The sequence below is a fragment of the Drosophila elegans genome, unplaced genomic scaffold (assembly GCF_018152505.1).
Source record: "Drosophila elegans isolate 14027-0461.03 unplaced genomic scaffold, ASM1815250v1 contig_183, whole genome shotgun sequence".
NCBI classification, from domain to species: Eukaryota; Metazoa; Arthropoda; class Insecta; order Diptera; family Drosophilidae; genus Drosophila; species Drosophila elegans.
Window position 1 is genome coordinate 455,716 of NW_024545550.1, and position 23,197 is coordinate 478,912.

The 23,197-nt window shown below is 35.2% G+C and overlaps 2 protein-coding genes across 9 annotated transcripts in view; one reads left to right on the forward strand and one right to left on the reverse strand.

Annotated features, from left to right (window-relative positions):
• LOC108145202 (syndecan) overlaps positions 1-22,189 on the reverse strand; it is a 97,281-nt gene extending 75,092 nt beyond the window's left edge. For 3 of the 7 annotated variants that reach the window (XM_041707736.1, XM_041707733.1, XM_041707731.1), the window contains exons 1-2: positions 22,044-22,189; positions 21,159-21,428 (exon numbers count right to left, since the gene is read on the reverse strand). In XM_041707736.1, coding sequence (XP_041563670.1) covers positions 21,159-21,251 — 93 coding nt within the window. In that variant the 5' untranslated portion in view covers positions 21,252-21,428; positions 22,044-22,189. Of the gene's footprint in view, positions 1-21,158; positions 21,437-22,043 lie in introns of those variants that run through there. The other 4 variants (XM_041707737.1, XM_041707735.1, XM_041707734.1 and 1 more) reach the window with 2 other exon arrangements.
• A 676-nt stretch (positions 22,190-22,865) lies between these two features.
• LOC108147041 (protein hu-li tai shao) overlaps positions 22,866-23,197 on the forward strand; it is a 28,668-nt gene continuing 28,336 nt past the window's right edge. Inside the window, exon 1 of one of the 2 annotated variants that reach the window (XM_017273303.1) lies at positions 22,866-22,956. The gene's annotated coding sequence lies outside the window, so the exon portion shown is untranslated. The remainder of the gene's footprint in view (positions 22,957-23,197) is intronic. The other variant, XM_017273306.1, reaches the window with a different exon arrangement.

Below are 23,197 nucleotides of genomic sequence, written 5' to 3' on the forward strand. Positions count from 1 at the left end.
TAAATGGCAAAACATCATCTGGCAAATGTTTGCAATTTTTTAAACGCCCCCTGAAACCGCCAGAGTATGGAGGGTTTTGACAAAATGTTACCCTTGACTTCAAAAATTCCCCTGGAGCGTTCATAAATATTGACATTGGCGTCGTGGGATTTTTGTGAATTTATAACCAGCCAGAAAGATGATTTCCATTTGATAACTAAGGGAATAACTTACCCAGTGGTGGAGTGGTAAAGGTTTTCAGTTGAATCAATCATTTGAGAATGGCAAACGTACCTGAAAAAACAAACAGAAAAAAAATATATAGAGTGAGAATCGGAGTGTAAATAATTATTTATGCATTGCAAATGTAAACAATGTTTTGTCTGGCCAACTAATCAACACACAATTCGAACAAGTTTTTCAATATGTTTGTATTGGAAAGTGTAGGGGGATGAGAAAATACCAGACGAACATTGTTGTTAGACTAAATTTACATTTTAGCCAACAAAGGACATCAGCAAATACAGACAGTGTTGATCCCTTTTGAACTGGCAAATGCAAAACAAAAACCTAACAATTTGTTCATTTTCGGTCTTCTTCGAAGTTTTGCACAAACATTGAGAGATAAATGGAGGCAGATTAAGAACTTTAAATACTTGATTTATACAAATTCAGTTGCACTTTTCTGCGAGAAATGGGAAAAAAGTCTTCATGGGGCGAAAAATGTTGTTTGCAGTATTTATGATGTATTTGGCATTTTAATTAAATTCTTCGCCCATGGCTTGATGCGGCACATTGGGAGCTATTTATTGTGTTTCCATTCCCATAACACACTCTTTTTCTGCTACTGTATAAAATGCGTTATTTATTGCATAATTAATGTCATTTTTTTTGCAATGCTTTGTTTTCCCTCCATCTTGATGTGGTTTGAAAAATATACATTTTTGTGTACACAAGGCATTTAAAATTAATGAGTTTGTTTTGGCATCTGGTTTTGGAATATTTGCCATAAGTGTTTGTGTGCTGTGATTGAGTGTTTCTAATATTTGGTAAGGGAAAGCAATTTATTTTTTATTTATTTTTTTTTTTGGTTTTCCCCTTTCTGATAAAATCAAAATCGATTGTAATCAAAGTTGATAAAAAAAAAATCAAAAATCATTTAGAAGAAGAGTTAGCTTAATAAAAATACATATACCAGTAATATGAAATTAAATTTGGGTTACTGCTTTTCTAGACATGTACTAAGCTTACAAAATTAAATACAAACTTCATAGCGTTCCTTTAATATTTAAGGTTTAAGTGAGAAAACAATACACAAGATAGGCTTAAATCTCGTTGAACCGATCGGCCAAACTGATAGCATATATGTAAACTCCTCATGAGCTGGGGAATTGCTTATCAATTAGCCATAAATTGACAACAAAGCAGCTAGAGGCCTCAGACAACATAAGGTCCTAAGCCCAAAGCCGTTTTCCACCCCTTCTTAACATCGTTTAAAGACAATGGATGGTCATTGTTCAGTCCACTTCAGTTCAGTTCCGTTATGTTCGGATTGGTTTTGGTTTTGGTTTGGTGGTGCCCAGTGCCCAGAGCACAAACCCTTTCAAACTAATTGCAAGACAAAACAAACCATTTACAAAATGCTTAAGTGACACAACCGCAAACATGAGAATATGAGACGAAGACTCCCGTCCATTTCCCTTCTGCGATTCGAGTCCCAGTGCTGGGCATTATGTGAGGCACATTATCTAAGCTTATTTCCTCATTAACTCTTGGATGTGTGGGTGTTCCGTTCTTCTTCGTTCTTCTCCGGTTTCCCCCCCACCCATCACATCTCCCCTGGAGATGTCCCTTTTGTAATATTACTCTCGGTTTCTGGCTCTTCCCTCTTACTTTCCGACTTGGTTCAAGCTTGACTGAGTGCAATTCTCTGAGCTTTGCCCTTGCCTCTTCTGCTCTAAGTTGTACTTTTTCATGGCCACAAGGAGCCATAAAGCAAAAAAAAAAAAACAAAAAAAAAAATAAAAATAAGAGGATAGTTGGGGCGAAAGAGGGAGGGAGAAAGGTGGACCAGATATTATGACACATGGAATAGTTAAACAGAATTAAAAGAAGGGACGACGCTTACAAGCAGCTTAAAATGTCACATACTACCTCTTTTCTCTTCTTTTTCTACATGGAAACAAAAAAATTGTAAAACCAATAATCTGAAAATTATAAAATCAAATAAATTATTAAATAAGTTAAAAGTTTTTTGTTCAATTCCTTTGGTTTTTAAAATAATTTAAGTTATAAAAATATATAATTGTAAAAATCCATTTTTTATTTAGCTGGAAAAGATTTAACCAAAACGATAATTTCCTTTTATATATATTTTTTTTAAGGATAATAAATTTGTTGTTTTTGCAGCTAATTTTTTGTTTAAGTGTACTCCTTAGTGCATATTTTTTTATTTCCCCACATGCCCATACAATTGCATTAGTGGGCGGGAACAGGCCAGAGTGTGGCCCATAGCTCTCATTAGCATATGCCACAAGTCAGTCTGGGATTGTTTTTTTTTTATTACCGACGAGATAGGGATGCAAAGATGGAAGGAAAAACAGAATGAGCCGACAGAACTATGTACATTTCTTTGGCATCTGCAGAATAATTTGTACTGCTCTGACAAACTTGTTGCCGTTTCCCTTCCCTTACATTTAAAATACCTAGACAATTAAAATGTTTGAATTTGTTTACATCACGCAAAAAACATAGAACAGACAATTATATTTTAAGGCACGAAATTGGGTGAAATGAACATAAACACAGGAATCAGTCGAAAAGCAAATAAATAATTCCCACTGAGCAGCTGCTGTAAATTATTGGCGATTAATTGGGCGTGCAATTAAATTGCGAAATAAATGTTGAGCAAAAGAGACTAACGCAGCACTTAATCAAACAAACAAAATAGAGTATAGAGCGAAAATCAAAACCAAAAACGTAAAATACAGCAAATATTTATTTTAACTTTTATCCATTTTTTCTTTGCTTTCTATTTGCTGAAATCTGAAAAGTATGCAGCATATGCAGATGCAACCAAATATGGCATAAAATGCATCCCCCTACGGTATTAACACTGCAATAAAAGCAACAGCCTGGATTGGAAAACATGCATATTTGCGTTGATTTTGTCCATTGCATTGTTGGTCGTGTGGCTCCGATTTGCAAAATGCACAAAAACGTAGGTAAATATTGAACAAAAAGTGAAAAAACAATTGGGGAAAAAATAGAATTATTTTTTCATACATATTACCATCCTAGGGGAGTTAATCAATACATGTAAATACATCTTTGAAAATATTGCAACGAGTCGAGCACTCGCATTATCATAAAAGATTAATCAAAACCAAACAAGAACATTGTCTTCTACAAAATCCAAAGGAAATTTACCCAGTTTGGCAAAGTAAACAAAACTTAAATTGGAACAAACATCTTCAAAGAGCTGTGGAAAAAATCAAAACCACTTGGTTTACAAAACTAAAATTGGGAGGGGGGTTCCGTGGCAAAATTCCAAACTAATCAAAAACGAATTCAAACAATTCATGTTGAACATAAACCGCGAACTAGGTCAATTCTGCATTGGTATTTTGGTTTATTATTCCACAATTTAATATGGGCACTGTTTTCCTCATGAAATACCTGCGAAATACCGCGAATCATTGATTTTCCCTTACAACAACTGCTTGTTTATTTGTGTGATTTGCCACGGGTTTTCCGGGGCGCAAGAAACCGTAATTGAATCATCGGGTATACAACAAAAGTTAAACGCGAGTCAGCTGCTTGACAATCGATTGGCGTGGAAAAACCCTCGGAAAAGCCTCGATTTGACATGCTAAGCTCGCATTTTCCCCACGAGGTCACACCTTATCCATTATCCAATTTTTTTTTTTTTTTTGTTTTTTTGCCCCACCTCCTGAGCAGTAATTAAAAACGAATGCATAAGCTGTTTAATATTTCAGCAAAAATTTAGCCACATTTTTTTCTTGTTGTATTTACTGGGTTTATTCAAACTTGGCAGTTTTTAATTAAGGGAAAATGCAAACATAAACAAAAGCAATTTGCTTTATCAATATTCATGAACGTATTGCCTCCTATCGAATGACCATGAATATGAAATAAATGGGTAGCAACCAAATGTGATTTGCAAAAGCGAATCACTAGCAACAATGTTGAATAAAGTAATAAATTGTTGGAAAATGCACTTGGCCAAATGCACATTAGTGGAAAAGTTTCGAATCGGAAAAACCAAAGGTATCTGTCGCCATTTGCACCTGATATGTGGCACTCCCCTTTGTGTCCTCCTCTCTCATGCACGTGCCAAATTGTAAATGGATTCTTGTAATTTTCCCTTCATTCCTCGGTACCATGTCCCATGCGCTTTCCCAAACCGTGAAAATTGAAATGTGCAATCGGAATCCACAGCTCCAAAAGACAAATGGCGAAGGAAACTCGCAAAGCGTGTGTATATTTGAAAGTGAGACAGCATTAACATGTAATTTGACTTGCTTTAAAGGGAATTAACGGATATATAGATAAATTTTTACTGATTATAACTCTTTTAGAAAACCTCTTTAAAACCTTTGCAAACTATAAATCGAATACTAAACCTATACTATTGGTTATACTATACTATACTATTGTAAATAAAATATAATCAGGATTATCAGGAAACGGTTTGACTTTTGATTTCAAAGAAGTGTCAAATTTTTAATCAAAATATCAACAATTCAGTCCTTCCATTATTCATATTTAATAGTCAAAAGTTTGTTCATTTACCCCTAAAACTTTCTAACCAATCGCATGCATACTTTCCACTATTCAAGGGAGCTCTTAAAGTTTTGCTTTTCACCACTTTCAGGGGACATTTTGATTGCACCGCCAAACAGCAACGTAATAAAGTTGAAACAAAGACTCGGCTGTCGATAGTGAAATGGGTCGTCATGCAGCAGATTCCTGGGTGCAGGGTTGCCAGGCTGCCCGCAGTCAGTCAGCCGGTGCTGTGTTATCGCTGCCATTTGTGTGCAAAAGTTCTACGAACTCTTCGTCCTACATCTTCTAACGCCACCCCCCTCTCCTACTACACCTCCTTCGTTTTTTTGTGGTCCTCTCGTTCTCATGACTTTCTATGCCAACGACGTTTGCTGTCAAAAAATCTTCAATTAAACGCAAGCACAAAAGCTGTCGCAACAAAAAATAAAAAAAGGGCCCATAGAACGAAAGAAAAAAAAAAAAGGTAGGCAAAGAAGCAGGAGTAAAAGTGCAGAAATGGGAACATTCAGAGGCAAAGCACATGGCATACAGGTGCACAGAGAGAAAACTGTATTTAAAATTTAATTTTTGTATAAAACTTACTAAATTTCAAGTTTAAATACTGTTAAACAAATAGGTGGATAATCATGAATACAATAACTAAAATGCAACAATAATAATATAATTGCGGTTGATATTTTGAAAAATGCATTAATGTTTTAAATTTGATTTTCCAGCAAATTACTTTTCAAAAATGTGGTTTTCTGTGCATTCTTGTCAAAAAGGGCAGATGGGAGGTGTTTGTGGTTGCGAATTGCGAGCCGCAGTTGGAGTCGGTGATGGAGATGGGTGCATTCAACAGCAGCCAGCGAGCGTAGAGGAGCGCCAAATGAGCCCGAGCGCCACTCGCATAGCAAGACAATGATGTCAGCGGCAGTGCGCCAAGAGCAGAGAGACCAAGCCATACCAGAAAACACCAGACGAGGGCGGATCAGGCCAGGATAAGCAGACATGGCCAGCATCCATAGGTCTGCGAATGAGGAAGGCCAGGGATTTTCTACCCTACACACAAAAAAAAAATGTCATAGAATTTAAAATGTTTTTACAAGAATTTTAAACTATTGGGTTTGAAAAATTTGTAAATAAGATTATACGTGTGTTTTAAAAATAAGTCCTTAGACTACAGTTTAAACTCTTCGGTATAGAAATGAAACTACAAAGTATTGGGGTAACGTTATTTAGTATTGAATAAATACTTTCAGTATTTTTTTTCTGTACACACTTATTAAACTAAACTTTCATATTTTAGTTGGGTGTAGCTAAAGATTTGGGGCTATACCAACCAACTCAACAGGTTTAAAACTGTGCTTCAATTTAGTTAGGCTATACAGTTAAATAATTATGATAGAATTGGTCAACAAATTTGTATTTTTACCCAATTATCTATCATCAATAATTATTCACTATCGAATTAAATAAATTTCTTATACCTAAATAAAAAAAATACCTAATTTAACTGATACTTTTAACGTTACCGATTTAAAGTAATACTATCCATACTACCTTAGGTTAATGATACTAACAAAAACGTATAAACTTGTTACGTGTTAAAAATGTGGTGTGTGTGTGTTTATATTGATAGCAAGAATATTACTTAAATCGTACTCATTTTTTCCAGGGTATCCATAGATGTCTTATCTGGAGGAGATTTTCACTTCAACTTCTGCCAGCGACACTCTCTCAATGCAAAGTTGGTTCAACAGGACTCCCAGCTGATAAGCAGCGGAATTAACTATCCTTCTCCCTTGACGTCTTCCTCTCAGCCCGTTTTGCCTTTTCGGACTTTCATTTTGTTCCGACTTCTGGCATGTGGGCAGTCTCTCAATCCCCCAATCAGTCCGCCTCCATTTACATCTTTTTGCACTCATTTTGCTTCCATAATTTGATCCATCTGAGGGCTCCAGCTTAACGCTTTTCCTTTACAGAAAACTGCACCTCAAAAGGCACGCGGAAATCCCTTTGAACTTTTCGCTCAAAGGAAAACTTGCGATTTACTTTGAGAGCATAGTGAAAATGCGTTGCCGATAAAAGACAAAGGTATTAAAACTTTAAGGGTGACGAGGGTTAAACATTTCGATCAGTTTGTTAAAAAACATTGGGAATGAACAAATGAATATTTACCATTTTGGTAAGAGGAGATGACACACATTTATTCACGTTTGCAAACGTATGTGGTATAAACCATCCACGCCTGAAACTATGCAGTGACATTTTAGAAAATTGGAATTTCCAGCTATGGACAAACTTAAAGTAAATATGTAACTCGGCCAAACGGGAAAAATGGCACAAAACGTGCTAAAAGTGAAATACATTCATTCAAACGAACAAACAAAAAAAGGCTCCGAAGAGGGTAAGAGCGGAACAGATGAACGAGGAAAAACATACAGGACATGCAAACATTTTATATAGATTTATGGAGTTGGGAACTTACACTATGTTTCATAACTAAAACTTGAAGTTTGCTGAATCTGTTCTAACATTGTATATACTTTTAAAACATGTTTCCATTATATTAATTATAGCCTGTGTTTAAATTAAAACAGTTGACCACTGATAACTTTTTTTTTTTTTTTTTAATTAAAACAGAAACTATGGTTTTAAGCCGCATTAAAAATACACAGAATAAAGAACAAATCCATTTTCCTAAAATCAATATGTTTTTTTGTATGGGTTTATAACGAAAGATGTTCGTAATAAGTCCGTTTCTTTTATAAGCCTTACAGCAGTGAAATGCACTGTCACGTATGACTGTGAAATGAATATGTAAAAATGTTGTTCAGTAATTCTACAACCCTTCTATCCCCTCAACACCCTTAACATTCGGCACCCATATGAATTGCATTTAATTGAAACGATTCCAACGAAAATCGATTTATAGTCTATCAAACAATTGGCATTGAAATACGAAAATAGACTATTATGACCCATTCCAACGAGCTTTCACTGTACTTCCTGTGTGTGCTACTGTGCATGCCAATCGAGATGGAATAAAAACAAGAAGAAATGTTCGTGCACATAAGGAATTAGCAAGCCAAGTACGTGGCACATAGCTCCATTTCCCAATTGGGACTGCCCCACAACATTGTCGCCACTTTTGTTGCCGGTGGGTTATTGCCGTTGGCAAATAAACCTAAGTAGGCAAGCACATGATTAAAAATGCACACAGACACACATTCCAGTGTCCAGAAAGCAAAAAGAAAAAAATGTAAAGAAGAGAACATGAAACATGGCCCCTTTGGTCATTAAACCCTTCTCAAAGCCCACGAGAACCCCAACACAAAGCGAAATCGAACCTTCGAGAAGCCAGAGGAATGGAACCCCACACCCAAAATGGAGCTTATCGAAATTCGCAGTTTACTTAGTCTAAAAAAATGTAATTGATCCCCTGCTTTCTATCTAATGTCTTTAATCGAAAATCCGATTGCCTCGCCCATGGAATTTGGATAATGGCAATCATCACATAACTTCAAACGGAATGTTTGATTAAAACTCAATTAATAAACTTTTAAGCTATTTTGTTTATAAGTGAAATGGAAAACTTATAGACCTCGGATTTCATGCAATCAAAGCATTATATAGCTTTTCAGCTATATGATACTGTTTTTTGATTTGAATTAAGTTAAAATTCAACCAAAAATTCTAAGCTAGAGAAGCTAAAGTTTACTTTTTTAATATTCCGATTGTTTTCATGGGAGCTTATGATATAGTCGTCCGTTTTAATGAAATTTAAATTTGCAATTTATATTTATGCATAACATTATGAGTTATTGTGTATGGCATTTTTGTCAAAACATGATTTTTGAGAAATGAGTTATGTTCGAGCTTTTAGCTAATGCAGCCTTTTAATGTGTCATAAACTAAATTTTATTATATATTTCTATTCCCCCATTAAGGAGGCATAAAAATAAATCAGCAATCAATCAATATATTGACTTTCAGTGCAATAAATTGACTATTAATAACGCAACGATAAAATAAACACTTTTATCAAAATGTCCATTTAGAAAGACTAAATCAATTTATGACCACTGAAAGAATTTTAACTTACATCCGAGACAAACATTTAAAATTTTCTTTGAATTTGATAGCCCTCAAATCTCCCTCTCCAGCTGTCAGCAAAGTGAATATAAAGCAAATCCCGATTTCCAATCAGCCTTTCAATTGTTATTTCAGCCACTAAATTCGGATATCTGGGCCACTTGGGCAGCCTGATTGATTGCAGGTACCCCATTTCACCATTTGCATCTCCCACTAATACCTGACCACCCTGTTCATTGTTTTCGTAGCTCATTCCGGCAGATTTAGATCACACCCGGATCTAAGTATACAAAATGTAGATTTATTACATGTTTAGCCTGCTCGGTGAAAAACGAAACGACACGAGAAAAAACCTTAAATCCCCATTTACTCTCCAACTAATTACGAATTTAAATTTATTCAGGCACCAAAATAAAAACAACACGGAATGTTCTTTCCTTTCAAAGTGCATAACAAATGTGAGTACATCTGTCTCTCTCTCTCTGTATATGTTTTTCTCACTCTCTTACACACCCACACATACACATACTTTTGGTTTATGTTTGCGTACTTTGCGGTCCTGGAACTTCCGTAAACCCCAGATAAAAAAAAAAACGAGAGAGAGGGCTGATGAAAAATTTGCATAAATTATAGTGGTCTTGACCGAAGCTGGAAAAAAATACTCTTTAAAACTAAATTATTTGAAATTCAATTTGAAAACAACTTCCCAAAATCATGTTAAAATAACTTATTTAATTAATACTTAAATCACATAACAGCAAGCTGTTCCAAACCTATTATCTGTAAACGTTTGTTAACCACAATGATCCATACCTCCTGATCTACCCAGCAACAATCAATTAAATCTATATTTATACTTAAAAAAAATAGTTACATAAAATAATATAAATAATCGCATTTTGCTGTGTAAAGATTTAAAATGTAACTACATTTTGGCAAATTCAGAATTTAGTACATGCTTTTAAATAAGGCAAGTTCCATCGCAGTCATAAATCATAGGATTAGGGCTTAACAAAGTATACTTAAAGTTGTCGAGTTAAGCTAAGATTGTATTAGCTAAAACACTCTCCGTAAGGGTGTTCTAAGCCAGAGATAAAAACAAGGCAACAGAGTAATTTATTTGCGGCAAGCAACATGTCTGTGTGAGTTTTCCCGTACAGTTAGTTGATTAATTTTGAGAAATCTCAAATCAATTTAAGTTCAAGTGCGTCAAATGGAAAACTGCTGATGGTTCTTCCTTTTTTTTTCAGCCCCAACGGAAGTCAAGTAGCAACAAAAGGTAAAAAAAAAAAAAATCAGTCAACAGTCATTGGCCCATGGGTAATTTGAAATGCAAACATTTTGCTCCTCTCTTGGCCAGCATTGGACAACTTCCTTTTGGTTTGGCCTGCCGCACAGCTGCTGCAAAGTGAGAATTGTTGGTTGTTGAAGAGAAAAAAAATATGCAAAAAAAAAAAATAAAAAGAAGTAATGAAAATGTTAGCAACACTGCAAATACACGCTATATAGGGATATACACACACCGACTATCAGCAGCGACAACAAAGCGAACGTGGAAAATTGAAAAATGTGAAAAGGCAGCCCTAGCAGGGTGCTCAGCAGAAAAAAAAGGAAAAAGAATGAGAAAATTGTGGGAGCCAGGGCAAAAGCAAACAACATTTGAAAAATATTACGAGTATTTGCATATGAAACAGCAGGCGGGTTGAGAAGGCAGAAAAAAAAACGCCGCAGGCTTTCCAAAGGGACCAATACACATAGCAAAAAGTTACATTTTTGGTTGAAATGCGAAATTTTCAAAAGAAACTCTAGTTATTTCTTATTTTTTCTTTAAGTATTCAAACAATTTTTGCCGAATGAAAACAGATAACAACAGAAGCTTTAAGTTGTTAAAATCATTGGTCTTCTTTTTTAAATTCCAAAGTTAAAATAATACATTACGTTGATTTTATATAATATCGTAAACTTATTTAATTTTTCAATTAAATATTCGTTCATGTTCGGAGTTTTTTATACTTGTTTTTTCTCTCCGTGTAGGAAGATGAAAAGTAGGGGAATACGGTATAGGAAGCTAACGCGATCCACGCAACTCATCGTGTGGCAAAGCCAAAGCAAAATACCAAACTCCAGCGACTCCACCTTACCACCCACCCATCCAACCATTCGCCACCCACTTACTACCAACAACTCTTTTTGGCCAAGCAGCCAGCGAAAAAATCCAAAGCGAGGAAACTCCAGCAAGAAAAAATAAGAAAACACAAAATCTTGCTCTCATTTGAGGCGTAAATAAAAATGTAAATTCGCTTTAAGCGGTTGGCGCCAGCCATTGTAAATAATGAGGGTACAAAAGTTGATCGAGCAAGTCAATACCAAACAGTACAAAAAATTCTACATTATTAAAAAGAATTTTAATTTTGCTTATTTCCAGAATACTACCTAAAAGCTATTTATAGTCAATCCAAACCAAAACAACAGAAGCTGAAAGAAAAGCAAATAAAAGACAACAATGATTTCGAAGAAAAAGTACTTAAAATACTAATCATCGTCGTTCGAGTGATTTAAAAATGCTCATCATCTAAAAAACAGAATTTCACTTTAATCTTTATGTTTACGTATAAAGTTCAAGGTTAAATGATATAGAATGAATAATGATTATAGAAATTTCCGTTATTTAGTATTTATAAATATCTTTCATTTAAAAATACATTTTTTTTTGTATCGACCCACTACTTAGTTTTATAAAATCTAAGAATTTTCGAATCTTTTTGCTAATTTTTTGCACAACCTAAGAATCTTGCAAGCATAGAAAATCTTTGCAATCTCAGCAGCATTTCCGAGTTCCAAGTAAATCAACAATCGATTTGCTGAGTTCTCAACGGATTAGTCATATTTTTCCATGCACAACTCACTGATCTATCGCTGGGCACTGGATGTGCAATCAATGCCAGAGACATTGTCGATTTCCCATCTACGATCGGTTTTTGTGAGTCAGCAGCAATTGGAGAGACGAGACCTAAATGCCAACATTTGCAATATACGTGACACGTGAATAAAGAGAACCAAAACGGAAGAGACAGAGAAGGCAGGCTAAACCAATGCGATTATACTTAAATTAAAATATGACAAATAAGCATAATTTAATGGCCCGTACACTGCTGATATTTTCGTTGCCCATACGCTGATAACAATTAAAGCGTCAATGTCGAGGGCAAAAACAACACAACTAAAATTTGCCAACAAAACCAGCGGCCAAAAGTCAAAGTCATGAATTATGCATGTAGTTTTTCAACAGATTTTCTAGCATTTTAGTGCCACAGAAACAGTGTCATAAAATATTTAGAAAATCGGTGCTAAATTAGTGGGGTTGGGCCAAAACTAAACTAAGTGTATATTATTTTATAATATTAATGAAACATTATTTAAATTTATAGTGCTGGCAGTAACAAATTTTTGCTATTAAAAAAATATATAGAGTAAGGCAATCTGTGTTAAAAATATTGTTCTATAAAAATAACTTGGCAAATGAATGATTAATTTAGTTTTATGGTTATTCACATTGTAATTGGTTTGCAAATGAATTATGACATATTTATAGATTATTATTAAAATGCATTTCATTTAATTTAAAAAAAATGTTCTCACATTGACCGTTTCAATTAGCTTACAATATAGTTTTCACATACTAATTAAAATAGACTTCTATTACATTTGAATATTATTTTACTTAATATATCAGGAATATGTACTCCAAAGATATTTACTCCAAAAATGGCATTCATTACAAAATCGATTAAAAGTTTTTTTGAAATCTAGACAAAGAGCTCAAAACTTTGTAGATTACAAAAAATCGTTTTTTTAAATATGTAGAAACTTTTCCCTCCCTTTAAAGCTTGTTATTATAGCTGTGTTTTTCTGTTTCTGTTCAATGACTCGAAAGGCGAATCATTTGCCGGCTATCGCTGCTAAATAGCTGCGGTTCGCAACATCTCAACACTTGAAACTTGAGTCGTGTCAATAAACTGCAAAAGCCAAAAATCAAAGAGCAGGCAACACAGCAGCAACACAGCAGCAACACAGCAGCTGGCAGAGATTGAAGTTCAGGGGCTTTTTCTCAACGTTTTTGGGGAAGCTGCAATCTTTTACCGCAACTTCAACTGCAACTTTCCAGATTTATCGGGGTTTAATGAGTTTTGGCTTTCAATGTTCTGTGTGTGCTGGCAGGTCCAGCTCTAGTATCAGTAGAGACTATGACAAAACTTTAGGGGGCTCTTTTTGACTGGAATCCCCCAGAATTTAAATGAAGCCAGGCCCGAAGCCAAAAAACAGCGAACAAACACAAATCTTATCAGCAGGAAGTAATACAAAGTTATAGCGTCAGCAATGGTTGGGTATTATACATATGTGGGTAATAAATCATATTGGTCTTAAATTTTATATTATCATAAGTTCAAACCCTCATTAAGGGAATAAAAAACTTTTTTCATACGTATTTTTCAGTGATGAATCATTAATTGTGTTTAAAATCTGTCACTATATGTAAATATTATATTGGAGCCTTCACTTAAATTTATTCTAAGACATTGCAAGGGTATCTATATCTATATCTTTAAAGTATGGTTATACAAGTCAATAACAACATCACAAAAGCAGTATAAAACAATCGAATTACCCCAATAAAAAAGAAAAATCTTCGTTGGTAGAAGGATCATACATATTTTTTCTTTGTTTTTTTCTCCGATTTCGAAACGGGGTCGAGTTCAGATTTATTGATTCTGTCGTACAAATAGCAATGATCTCATTTTAATTAAATAAATCTTATATTAATTTGGCAAGAAAAATATTTGCGCTAATCTCTAGGCGAGTACTAATAAAAGTGACCTTAGCTCGGGGATTATCGTAGGCGCTCTCATTGGGATTACCAAGAGTCGTATTGATTCTGGCGAACAAAGAACAAATCGTAATAATATAATTTTCTTATCAAATTGGAAATAACAGATTTACAGCGAAAGGAGATGATGCCCAATATAAGATCATTAAACTTATAGCTGCTAGTGCGAAATAATTTTTCAAAAACTAGCTAGACATTTTTGAAATATTCCAAAGGAACTGACTAAAGCTTTAAGTGTGGAATTTTGTATAAAGTTCACTTGAAAAATTATTAATATTCGTGAAATATTTCCATGACCAGGGTGTATAAACAAATCGGTATTTGTGTTTGTTTGGACCGCTTTTCCTTTCCTCCATGGCTCGTTTATGGTGCTGCGGTGTGTGTGCAAGAATTTGCGTCGGTTTTTGTGGGCAAATGCGTGGGCTTTCCAAAACACACAATAATGCTGTAAAATTGTTCCACAAACATCCGAACTGAAAAGAAAAACTATGTATATTGGAACACCTGGATACCCTATGATCATCGACGACTCAAAACGAACAGAAAATCACATTTCCCAGGTATCGTATTTTAAGTTTAGAAGACATAAAAAAATAGGAGTTTGTAGAAATACCTTTAAAAATGTAATCTAAAAATTTTCTTTTTTTTTTTTTGAATTCAAGGAATCAACATGTGAATTTTAAAAATCCTTAGAAAATGTTATTTTTTATATTTATTATTATAAAAATTAAATTGCAGTGAAAGAGATCTCCTCCATCGATACCCGGTTGGAATTTGTACTGATGTAAATAAAAATTCCAACCGAAATTGTGTGAAAGAGTTTCGTATAAGCTTAATTATATGGTAAGGGAATAAAATACGGGAAAGGTGAGAGTTTTATTTTCGAAAGGGAACTAGTAACAAAAAGTCGTCAGGAATGTGTACAAACCTATTGAAAACTCATCGACAACATCAAACGAACAACAACAAAAGCGGAAAAGCCCAACGCAAAACGCATAATTATGAAAGTATGCAAGGCGCGTGGGCGAACAGGGTGATAAAGCAGCGGAAGAGAGGAGAGCAGAGGAGAAGTTGTGAAGAGGCGAAAGAGAAGAAAGGGAAGGAGCCGGGGCGGCTACTAACTTGGCTCAGTTGTCATTTGACTTTTTCGCGGGGGCGCTTAACTCTTTTTCAAGCACTTTTCTGGCCGGCTTTTCCGTGTTAATGATATGCAAACAAACACAAAAACGCAAAGCCAAAAAGAAACTGAACAACGCAACAGTGAAATGTCACAATAACAACAGCAAAAAACCAGACAGGAAATACGCGCCATATACAAAAACATAGTGGAGGGAAAAAAGGAGAATCCGAGAGGATGCTAAAGAAATCAACAGAATATTTTGCGCGCGATTTGCGTCAATGAAAAATGAAATGGCAAAAAACCGGGGGAAAGAAGAAGTGGGGATAAAGTACGGGAGTAGGCGCAATCGAGATTGGCACGTCTCCCATGTTATTTTTCGCAATTAAAATCTGAAAAATTCCGTAGGGGGTGGAGCGTCAAATAAACGAAAACGGGGTAAACAAATCAACTGCGAATTATCAGAACGAAGAGCGCGCCACATGACCCTATCAGAAAAAAAACAGAAATCTATCTTTAGAAATCACATCTGAAAATACCCTTGCCAGTCGATTCACACAAACACAATTTTCAAACAGAATAGATTTTGAACTCCTGGCTGGAATTTGACCACTAATTTGTTTAATACCGAGATTAATACTTATTCCTAAAAAAAAACATCAGTAAGGATTGTAAAAAATTGTATTATAATGAAAATTATTCTGTGTTTTATGTTCATAAAAAACAAAAAGTTTAATTCTAATGATTCATAGCGAACTTATTTAATGGTTATTTATTATCTAATGTACATAGTATCGACGTTGGTTTATACAAGACTGTGTTTTGCTACCTGTGAATTAATTACGTGCACTATTTAAATATTAATGTTTTTTTGGTATAAAGATTGGGTAATTGAACCCAAAATCGTAATACCTTTAAGTAACAGTACAAAAGACAGGAGGGCAACAAGGAAGAGGCAGAGCAACTAAATCAGCGACAGTGGGACACACGAAGAGGCCAATAAAAATGAAAACAAAATTGTAAATCCAATAAAAAAAAGCGCACACAAATGCACATTACAGCGGAAGAGGTGTGTGGGATGGGGAGGAGACAAAGAGGAAGAGTTGGGCAAAGAGTGGGAGTAGATGGAAGAAGAATTCATCGCAAACACAAACACAACATGTCCGTCAGTAAACCGCAAAATGAAACAAGACCAAGTCGAACATATGAAACAACAACAACAATAACAATGAAAAGCGGCAACAACGCATGTTTATTGACATTGCCTTACTCTACCCGTCTCTTTCTGTCTCTCAATCGCCCCCTCTTTCTCCCGCAAACAGGGGGCGGTTGTTGTTTTTGTTTGTCTGTCTTTGGGTCGCGACGCTGCCGGCCTATGCATGTATGTATGTACATACGTATTTATTTATGAGACAGTGTTTGTGTGTTAGCGCTGTTTACCTCAGCAGGCACACATACACGCAAATGCACAAGCCGCCTGAGCAGAAACTGAAATCTAGAAATTATACGGGCCCAAAGAGACGGAAACCGAGACACAGAGACTAAAGACCCAGCCCAAAAGACTCAAGACGAGGTCGCGAGAGTCCCACCCGAAACACTGTCCTACAGGGTGTCCGTTTCGGGGTAAAAGTCCCATCGAATAATACTTGTAACTAAGGACCCATCAGTCACCCTCCTTAATCTGTCTTAAACCCATATGCCTACATAAACTACAATCAAGAACAATTATCGGAAAAAAAATAGAACCACCTTTTCCTTTAATAGCTACAAACATAAACTTCTTAAACTTGGAATGTAAAGAAAAAAAATTTTATTTGTTTTAGCTTCCATTTTTAAAAAGCTTCCATTGAAAATAACAACTTAATACATTAACATATCTTGTTCAAGAAAAGATCTTCCCGTTTTCTTAATACATGTTAACAGAATTACAACTGCTGAAATGTTTACAATCTGATGAAGGTTTGACAACAGTTGACGTTTAACCGAATTCCCCAGACAATTACTCATAATATCCCGAGATAAGATAAGACCTCTAACACCCAAAAATCCCCCACTTTTGTTGCCCAGTGTACAGCCAACATCTCTGCCGGAGTTTCGAACTCTGCCTCTTCTTTTTCTCCAAAGTTGTCTGCTCCTACACACAAACACACACATGCATTAACACGCCGCCAGCGCACAAACATTTTTTAATGCTGGTTTCTGCTTCTTCTTCGCTTCGTTCGCTTCATTTACAATTTACAATGCCCTCTCTTTTTCTCTCTTTCTGCTTGTCTCATTTGGTGACTCTCTTTGGTTTTTCTCTGTTCTTGCTCTTACACTCAATTATGTAGAAAATGTTTTGGTATATGATTTATTAGCGGTAAGCGATTATTTTAATTGTATTGTACTTTTTGTCAGGTGCAAATGGAAATATGCATTAATTTATAAAAATTTTTTATATGTACATACATATGTATATAACTTTCAGCCAAATTACACGTGTTTAGCGAAGTTTGCCCTCCGCCCGCTCTTTCAGTCTATTTTTTCAACCTCTCTTTCTCTTGATCTTGTTTGCACTGGCTTAATTAGCAAATGACGCAGATTACTTGTGGGGATTTTCAATTGAACTTAGATTACCGCAATTAATCTGTCGCATACATATGTGCATCCCTGCGTTTGTGTGTGTAATTGAGTGACATTAAAAAATATATTGAAAATCGCACACATTTTATGATAACATTTAACATTTTCACCGAGTCACCATTTAAGAACTGTACAGTAAAAAATATTTTTCGGTTAATTTCTTTTTCAGAAAAATATCCAGAAGTTTCATAACATGTACAAAATGCATGTTTATTAAATTTAAAGTATTTAATCTTTAAAAAGATATAACGCGTTCTATAATATCAAGTGTGCCATGCTTTTCCTTGACAGCTATTAAGTCAATTTTCGTCTAGGGTAATAAGACATCGACTTCAGTTATTTTTTTTTTTGTGTAAGTAAAATTCATAGAAGGTGCGACCAGACAAAAGGCAAAAATGGTGGAGGAGGGGGAGAGAAAGAAGCAGAGAGAGCAAGTGCATAACAACAGCAATAAGAACATAATATATTAATACTGATGCAAAGGCAAATGAAAAGAGACACACGTGAAAAATAATTGAAAACAATGTAAGCCGCATATGGCGGAAATAAGGGGAAGTGAGAGGAGGAGATAATGAGCATATGGGTAAGGCTATAAAGAGAGATTGAATGAAATGAATAAGCGGAGGAGACGAAACCTGAAATGTGTATGGAAACCTAATTAATAGAAAAAATATTGTCAATGGGATTGGCTTAAAAGAATGAGAATGGTTGAAGAAAACAAAGTGCAAAATGTAATTTTAATTAATTACCCCATAAGGAAATGCAATTGCACGAATAGTTTATCTGAATTGTACGTGTTTTTTTTTCTTTTGCATTGTTTGAATCTGCAACTTAAACCAATAAAAACATCAAACCATTTTATTCAAATTTCCTTGCCATTAGCAGTAGCCATAAATTGGAATATGATTCCCAATTCAAGGAATAGAATATTGTTTAGGTAGCTAAAACCAAAGAATCGATCGAAAGGAAAAACCAATATCGGAACCTTATATGTATGTACCTTATCGCTGTCTGTCGCCGTCTGGAAGTGAATCGATGTTCCAAGAAATTCAGGAAAATAAACACAACCAGCAGGCGAGCAAACAAGAGGGAGAGAGAAGAAAGAAGGAAGAGATGTAGGGGGTGGAAAATGTGCAGGAATATTAAAGGAGGCGTGGCATATAGGGTTTGACACCTTTTACCAGCGAATCTCAATCATTGCTTCATTAGAAAAAATTGTATACAATTAAAGTTCTTGGAATTTCATTTATTATAAGAACTTTATACATCAAGGCAAGAATGGCAAATATTTTGAATTTTGTTTTGAAAATGAAAGATTTTTTTTTCAAGAGTGAGTAAACCGTACTTAAGCAACTTAGAACACCAATACGACTGCAGAGTCAAGTTTCTAAAAGATCATGTCACGTTGCAAACCTCAAACTAAAAAGTACTACAGCAATCTAAAATGTTATATGAAAAATTAATGCTAGTAATGGGAATAATTTGTAAATGACCTAGGGAGAAAATGTAAAACGAATAGTGTGGCACTTGCAACTGTCACAAACATTAAACCCTCTCTTTCGCTCAATCTATATCCATCTCCTTCCGTGCAACTCATCAATTTTCCGAGCACGTTCTCAAAATGTTTTTGGCGTCAGGAGAAGAGATGAAGTTACGAAGGAGCCAAAGGGGGGGATAACCACGAATTCCAATTTTGGCAAAAACAAGTGACAAACACCAAAAACAGGACACAAGATGGACGGAATGGCAAAAACAAGATTACTGGGTGTTTGGGGGGGCATTGTGAAGGGGCAAAAGGCCATCGCACTATTTATGTGTGAGAGCTGTAGTGTGTGTAGAAATTTTTCGGGCCAATAAGTCACACACCAATAAAAGCAAACAAAATACCAGAAACGAACGAACAAACAAACAAACAAACAAATAAACAGAGAAAGAGGCAAACATAGTCATCGAAATTGGCAACAGCCGGATGCTTTTGTTGGCCACCATCGATGGCAAAGATCATCCTGACAGAAGCAGAAGTTGTATCAAAAACTGGCCCAGAACCCAGACCCAAAAACAGACGCGTTAACAGTGATGAGCTTCTGAAAATGCAACTGTAAGCTGTCTAAAGAAATTAAAAAAAAAAACATATTGTTTTTTTCAACCTTAATTGTAACTTTCAGTGCGTAAAGCTATGATAACCGATAATTTTAAGTCTGCAACATTGGCAATCATTTCTCATTTACTAAATTGACCTTAAATAATGGTACTGTTAAGGAAAACTAGATAATGTAAATCTTGGAACAACTTATTGATTAAGGTTTAATAGCTAACTCTAGCTTGATAATCAAGTTTTAGTCTTTATAAATGACTTTAAAGTAGTGGGTGTTATCTCTGATAAATATTATCATTATTAAAATGAAGGTTTTGTAGTCCTCAGATCAAATCCAGAAAGAGGTGCGAATCTTATGACTAAATACGATATTTTTTATTATATATAAATTTATGGCTCGCAACGATTGACAGTTATATGATTTAGAATTGATTCCGAAAACAATTTTCTTTAAAGTGGTAATTTCTTTTAAAGTAGTCTGAAGAGGTGATTTTCTGATTTGTCTGTAAACAATTTTCAAGCACTAAATGAACTCATTCGGCAGGTGATTAACGAAAGCATGTGTAAAGGAAAGGAATTCGTCGGAAATTGAATCATCTCTATAGCTCCGAACCGCATTCTCTCTATATGAACGTATTGTATCTGTTTCTCTGGCGGCACTCATCTCTCATCGCTAATGGATAACGACTGACAACATCGATCCGAGTTGGACCCGATGACCAATTTCAGATTTGCAGCCTTATTTGACCAGACCGCAGCAGGCTCGTCTATTTCACAGTGCTGGTGTGTGTGCGTTTAGTTTGCTGCCATATTTATGCGTTCGCAATGCAGACGTTTTTAATGTCTTTTCTACAAGAACAGAAGGAGCAACAGAGCCGGCTGGAGCCAGCCTACTCGTCGAGACATGAAGGCCTCCTCTCCTCTTCATTATCTGCAGCCACAAATTGCATCCAGTGCAATGCCTTGGAGATTTCATGGCTGCCCAACATATCCAACATATCTCTCTGTAATCTTTGGCCTCTCGGTTGCCGAATTTTGCATAATAAGTGCAACAGCAACATGGACAACCACAAACCGCAAAAACAACTTAAGTGTAGGAAAAGCCCTCAAGGTGGGAATATTGGGTAAAGGCAGATTGAATCTGCCTCCATTAAATTGGAAAATTAAAAGGAGAAGTGACTGAACAATTATGCCTCATGAAAGGGTCAATTGGATGCTTTTGCAACTCAGTTGAAGTTACTCTTAGTTGCCAATTTCTAAACATGTTTGTTCATCTACAAAATTATGGCAAAGATTTTTGCTAATGAGTGTTGTACTTAAAATGTATCAGACTTGGCAATAAATTAACATGATTCTGTAAACCGTACGTATGTATTTAAAATATTGTGGTTATTCTAAGTTATGTTTTTTTTACAATAAAAAAAATTTATTATTATATGTTGTCTGTGTCCCATGATTCTTATAACAAACTGCTGATAAAAATTAACCGACTGTTTTTGAAAAATATTCAAATAAAATCCCAGTTTTTCCAACGAATTGGGTTTTAAGATATATAACTTTCTCAGCGGTCTTACCTGATCTTGAGCGTGGGTGGCGGCCACTAAAATTCCGAGGAGCAGGGCGATGAGCAAAAGCGGCTCTACGGAAATCTTCTGCTTAGGTTTCATTTTTCCAGTTGATTTTTTTCTGTCGTTCCTGGTTCTTGTGATTTCAGCTAATGACTTCCAGTTTTGTTTATTGATTTAACGATTAGAACTGGCGACAGCACATATACTTATATATATATTTATATATATATATATTTTTTTTCGAACTTTTCAAACTGGTTAGACACTAGAAAAATGCTGTTAAAATGCACACATGCGTTATTGAGATTATTTATTTGCTAGACACTATTTCCGAGGTGTTATCAATTAAATTTCAAAACAAAAGAGATAAAGATAGAGAGACAGGGTATTAATTAAACATTACACACTGTAAAATTAACAACAATTTATCGTATGCGCGCGCGGCTAAAATCAAAGAAAGGAAATAGAAGAGCGGGGGTAATAAACAAAACGTTTACGCAGAGAGAATGACACTAAAAAAAGAAGAGACAAGAGCGCAACTTCTGTGTGTGGGTGTTTTATTTTTTTTTATATACGATTATTTACAATTTATTTCTATATTTAAATCAAATGCATCAAAAGTTGCCTTTAAACACTTTGTTTTCTTCTGTTTTTGTATATTTCCCCTAAAATTCTGTGATTTTTCAACGAAAAAAAACACGACCGCCCACCACTACAACCACACTATTCGCTCTCTGTCTCCTCTGCCCTCTCTTTCCCACTCATGCCGCTTGGCGGCTTCTTTATGTGTCTTTTTCTCTTTTGCTTCGCCTGCTTCTTCTTTTCGTATCTTTCGGCCCGTTGTTTTGCTGTGTTTATTTTCGTTGCATTATTTTTCCATTTTTTGCGCACCTTTTCTTTTTAGGTATTTACAAAATTTGCACTCGCGATTTCATTTGATTTGTACAAATATCTTTACACTCGAGTGGCGACCAAACATTCACGAAATCGCTCAAAAATCCGGACGTGCCCACTCATTACCGTACAAATTTTTCGAATGATTTTCGGTAGAGCTGGAAATAAAGATATATATACATATATCGATATGGTGAATCGATATATATCGAACAAATATGTCACTCTGTCAGTATATTTTAATTTAAATGGTATTTGCGCGCAGCTGCGGTCACACCAGTGAAGCGCACTTCTTTCCTTAACCAACACTTGTTTTGTTTAAGTATTTTTTACTGAACAACGCGCCACTGTTAGTAAAAATATGAAACTTAACATTGCTGTTATGCTGTGTTTAATATTAAAAAACTCATCAATTAAATAAATCTTATTTTCAATTATATAAAAAATATCCGTCACTTAAATTCATTTAAGTTTAAGATATAAGTTTTTTTATTTCATTTTTTTAGACTGTTTAAACTGTGGTTTAAAATAAGCACTCAAATTTGGGACTAGTAAAAGCTAGTAAAATGGAATAAAAACATTTTGATATATTTTGTGAGAGACCTTTTTTTTAAGACAAGGATTATTCAAAAATATTTTTAGGGAAGGCACTGTAGTTAAGCCTTCATCATTTTTTTAAGTGTCAACTATTTCAGCAAATGTGTAACGAGGCCTTAATCTCATTAATAGGACCAGCAATACGGTTTAAGTCTTGGATATATCTCAACGGATTGCGCCTGAGCTGATGGTATTTTTAATGATATTTGTTCAAGTATATTTCCGGGTTCACGGCACGGTCATACTCGAAGCGAATATCGAAAACGAAACACATCACGCGGGCGAAATTTCGTGAATTCAGCATTTACAAATTGTAAGCAGTGGTTTTGTTAACCAATTAGTTAGTGTTTTTAAATAGTGATAGTATTGAATGAAGGAAATCTGAATAAACCCGCAAACGAAGCCGCCGAGTGCCCATCGATTTTTTCACGGCATTGCCGGTGATGGGACGCCGTTGATACACACACGCGCAGACACGAATGTGTGTATATGACGCGGCGCTTGTGTGTGAACGTATATTTGTATAAATAATATGACATAATCGACGTGTGCGG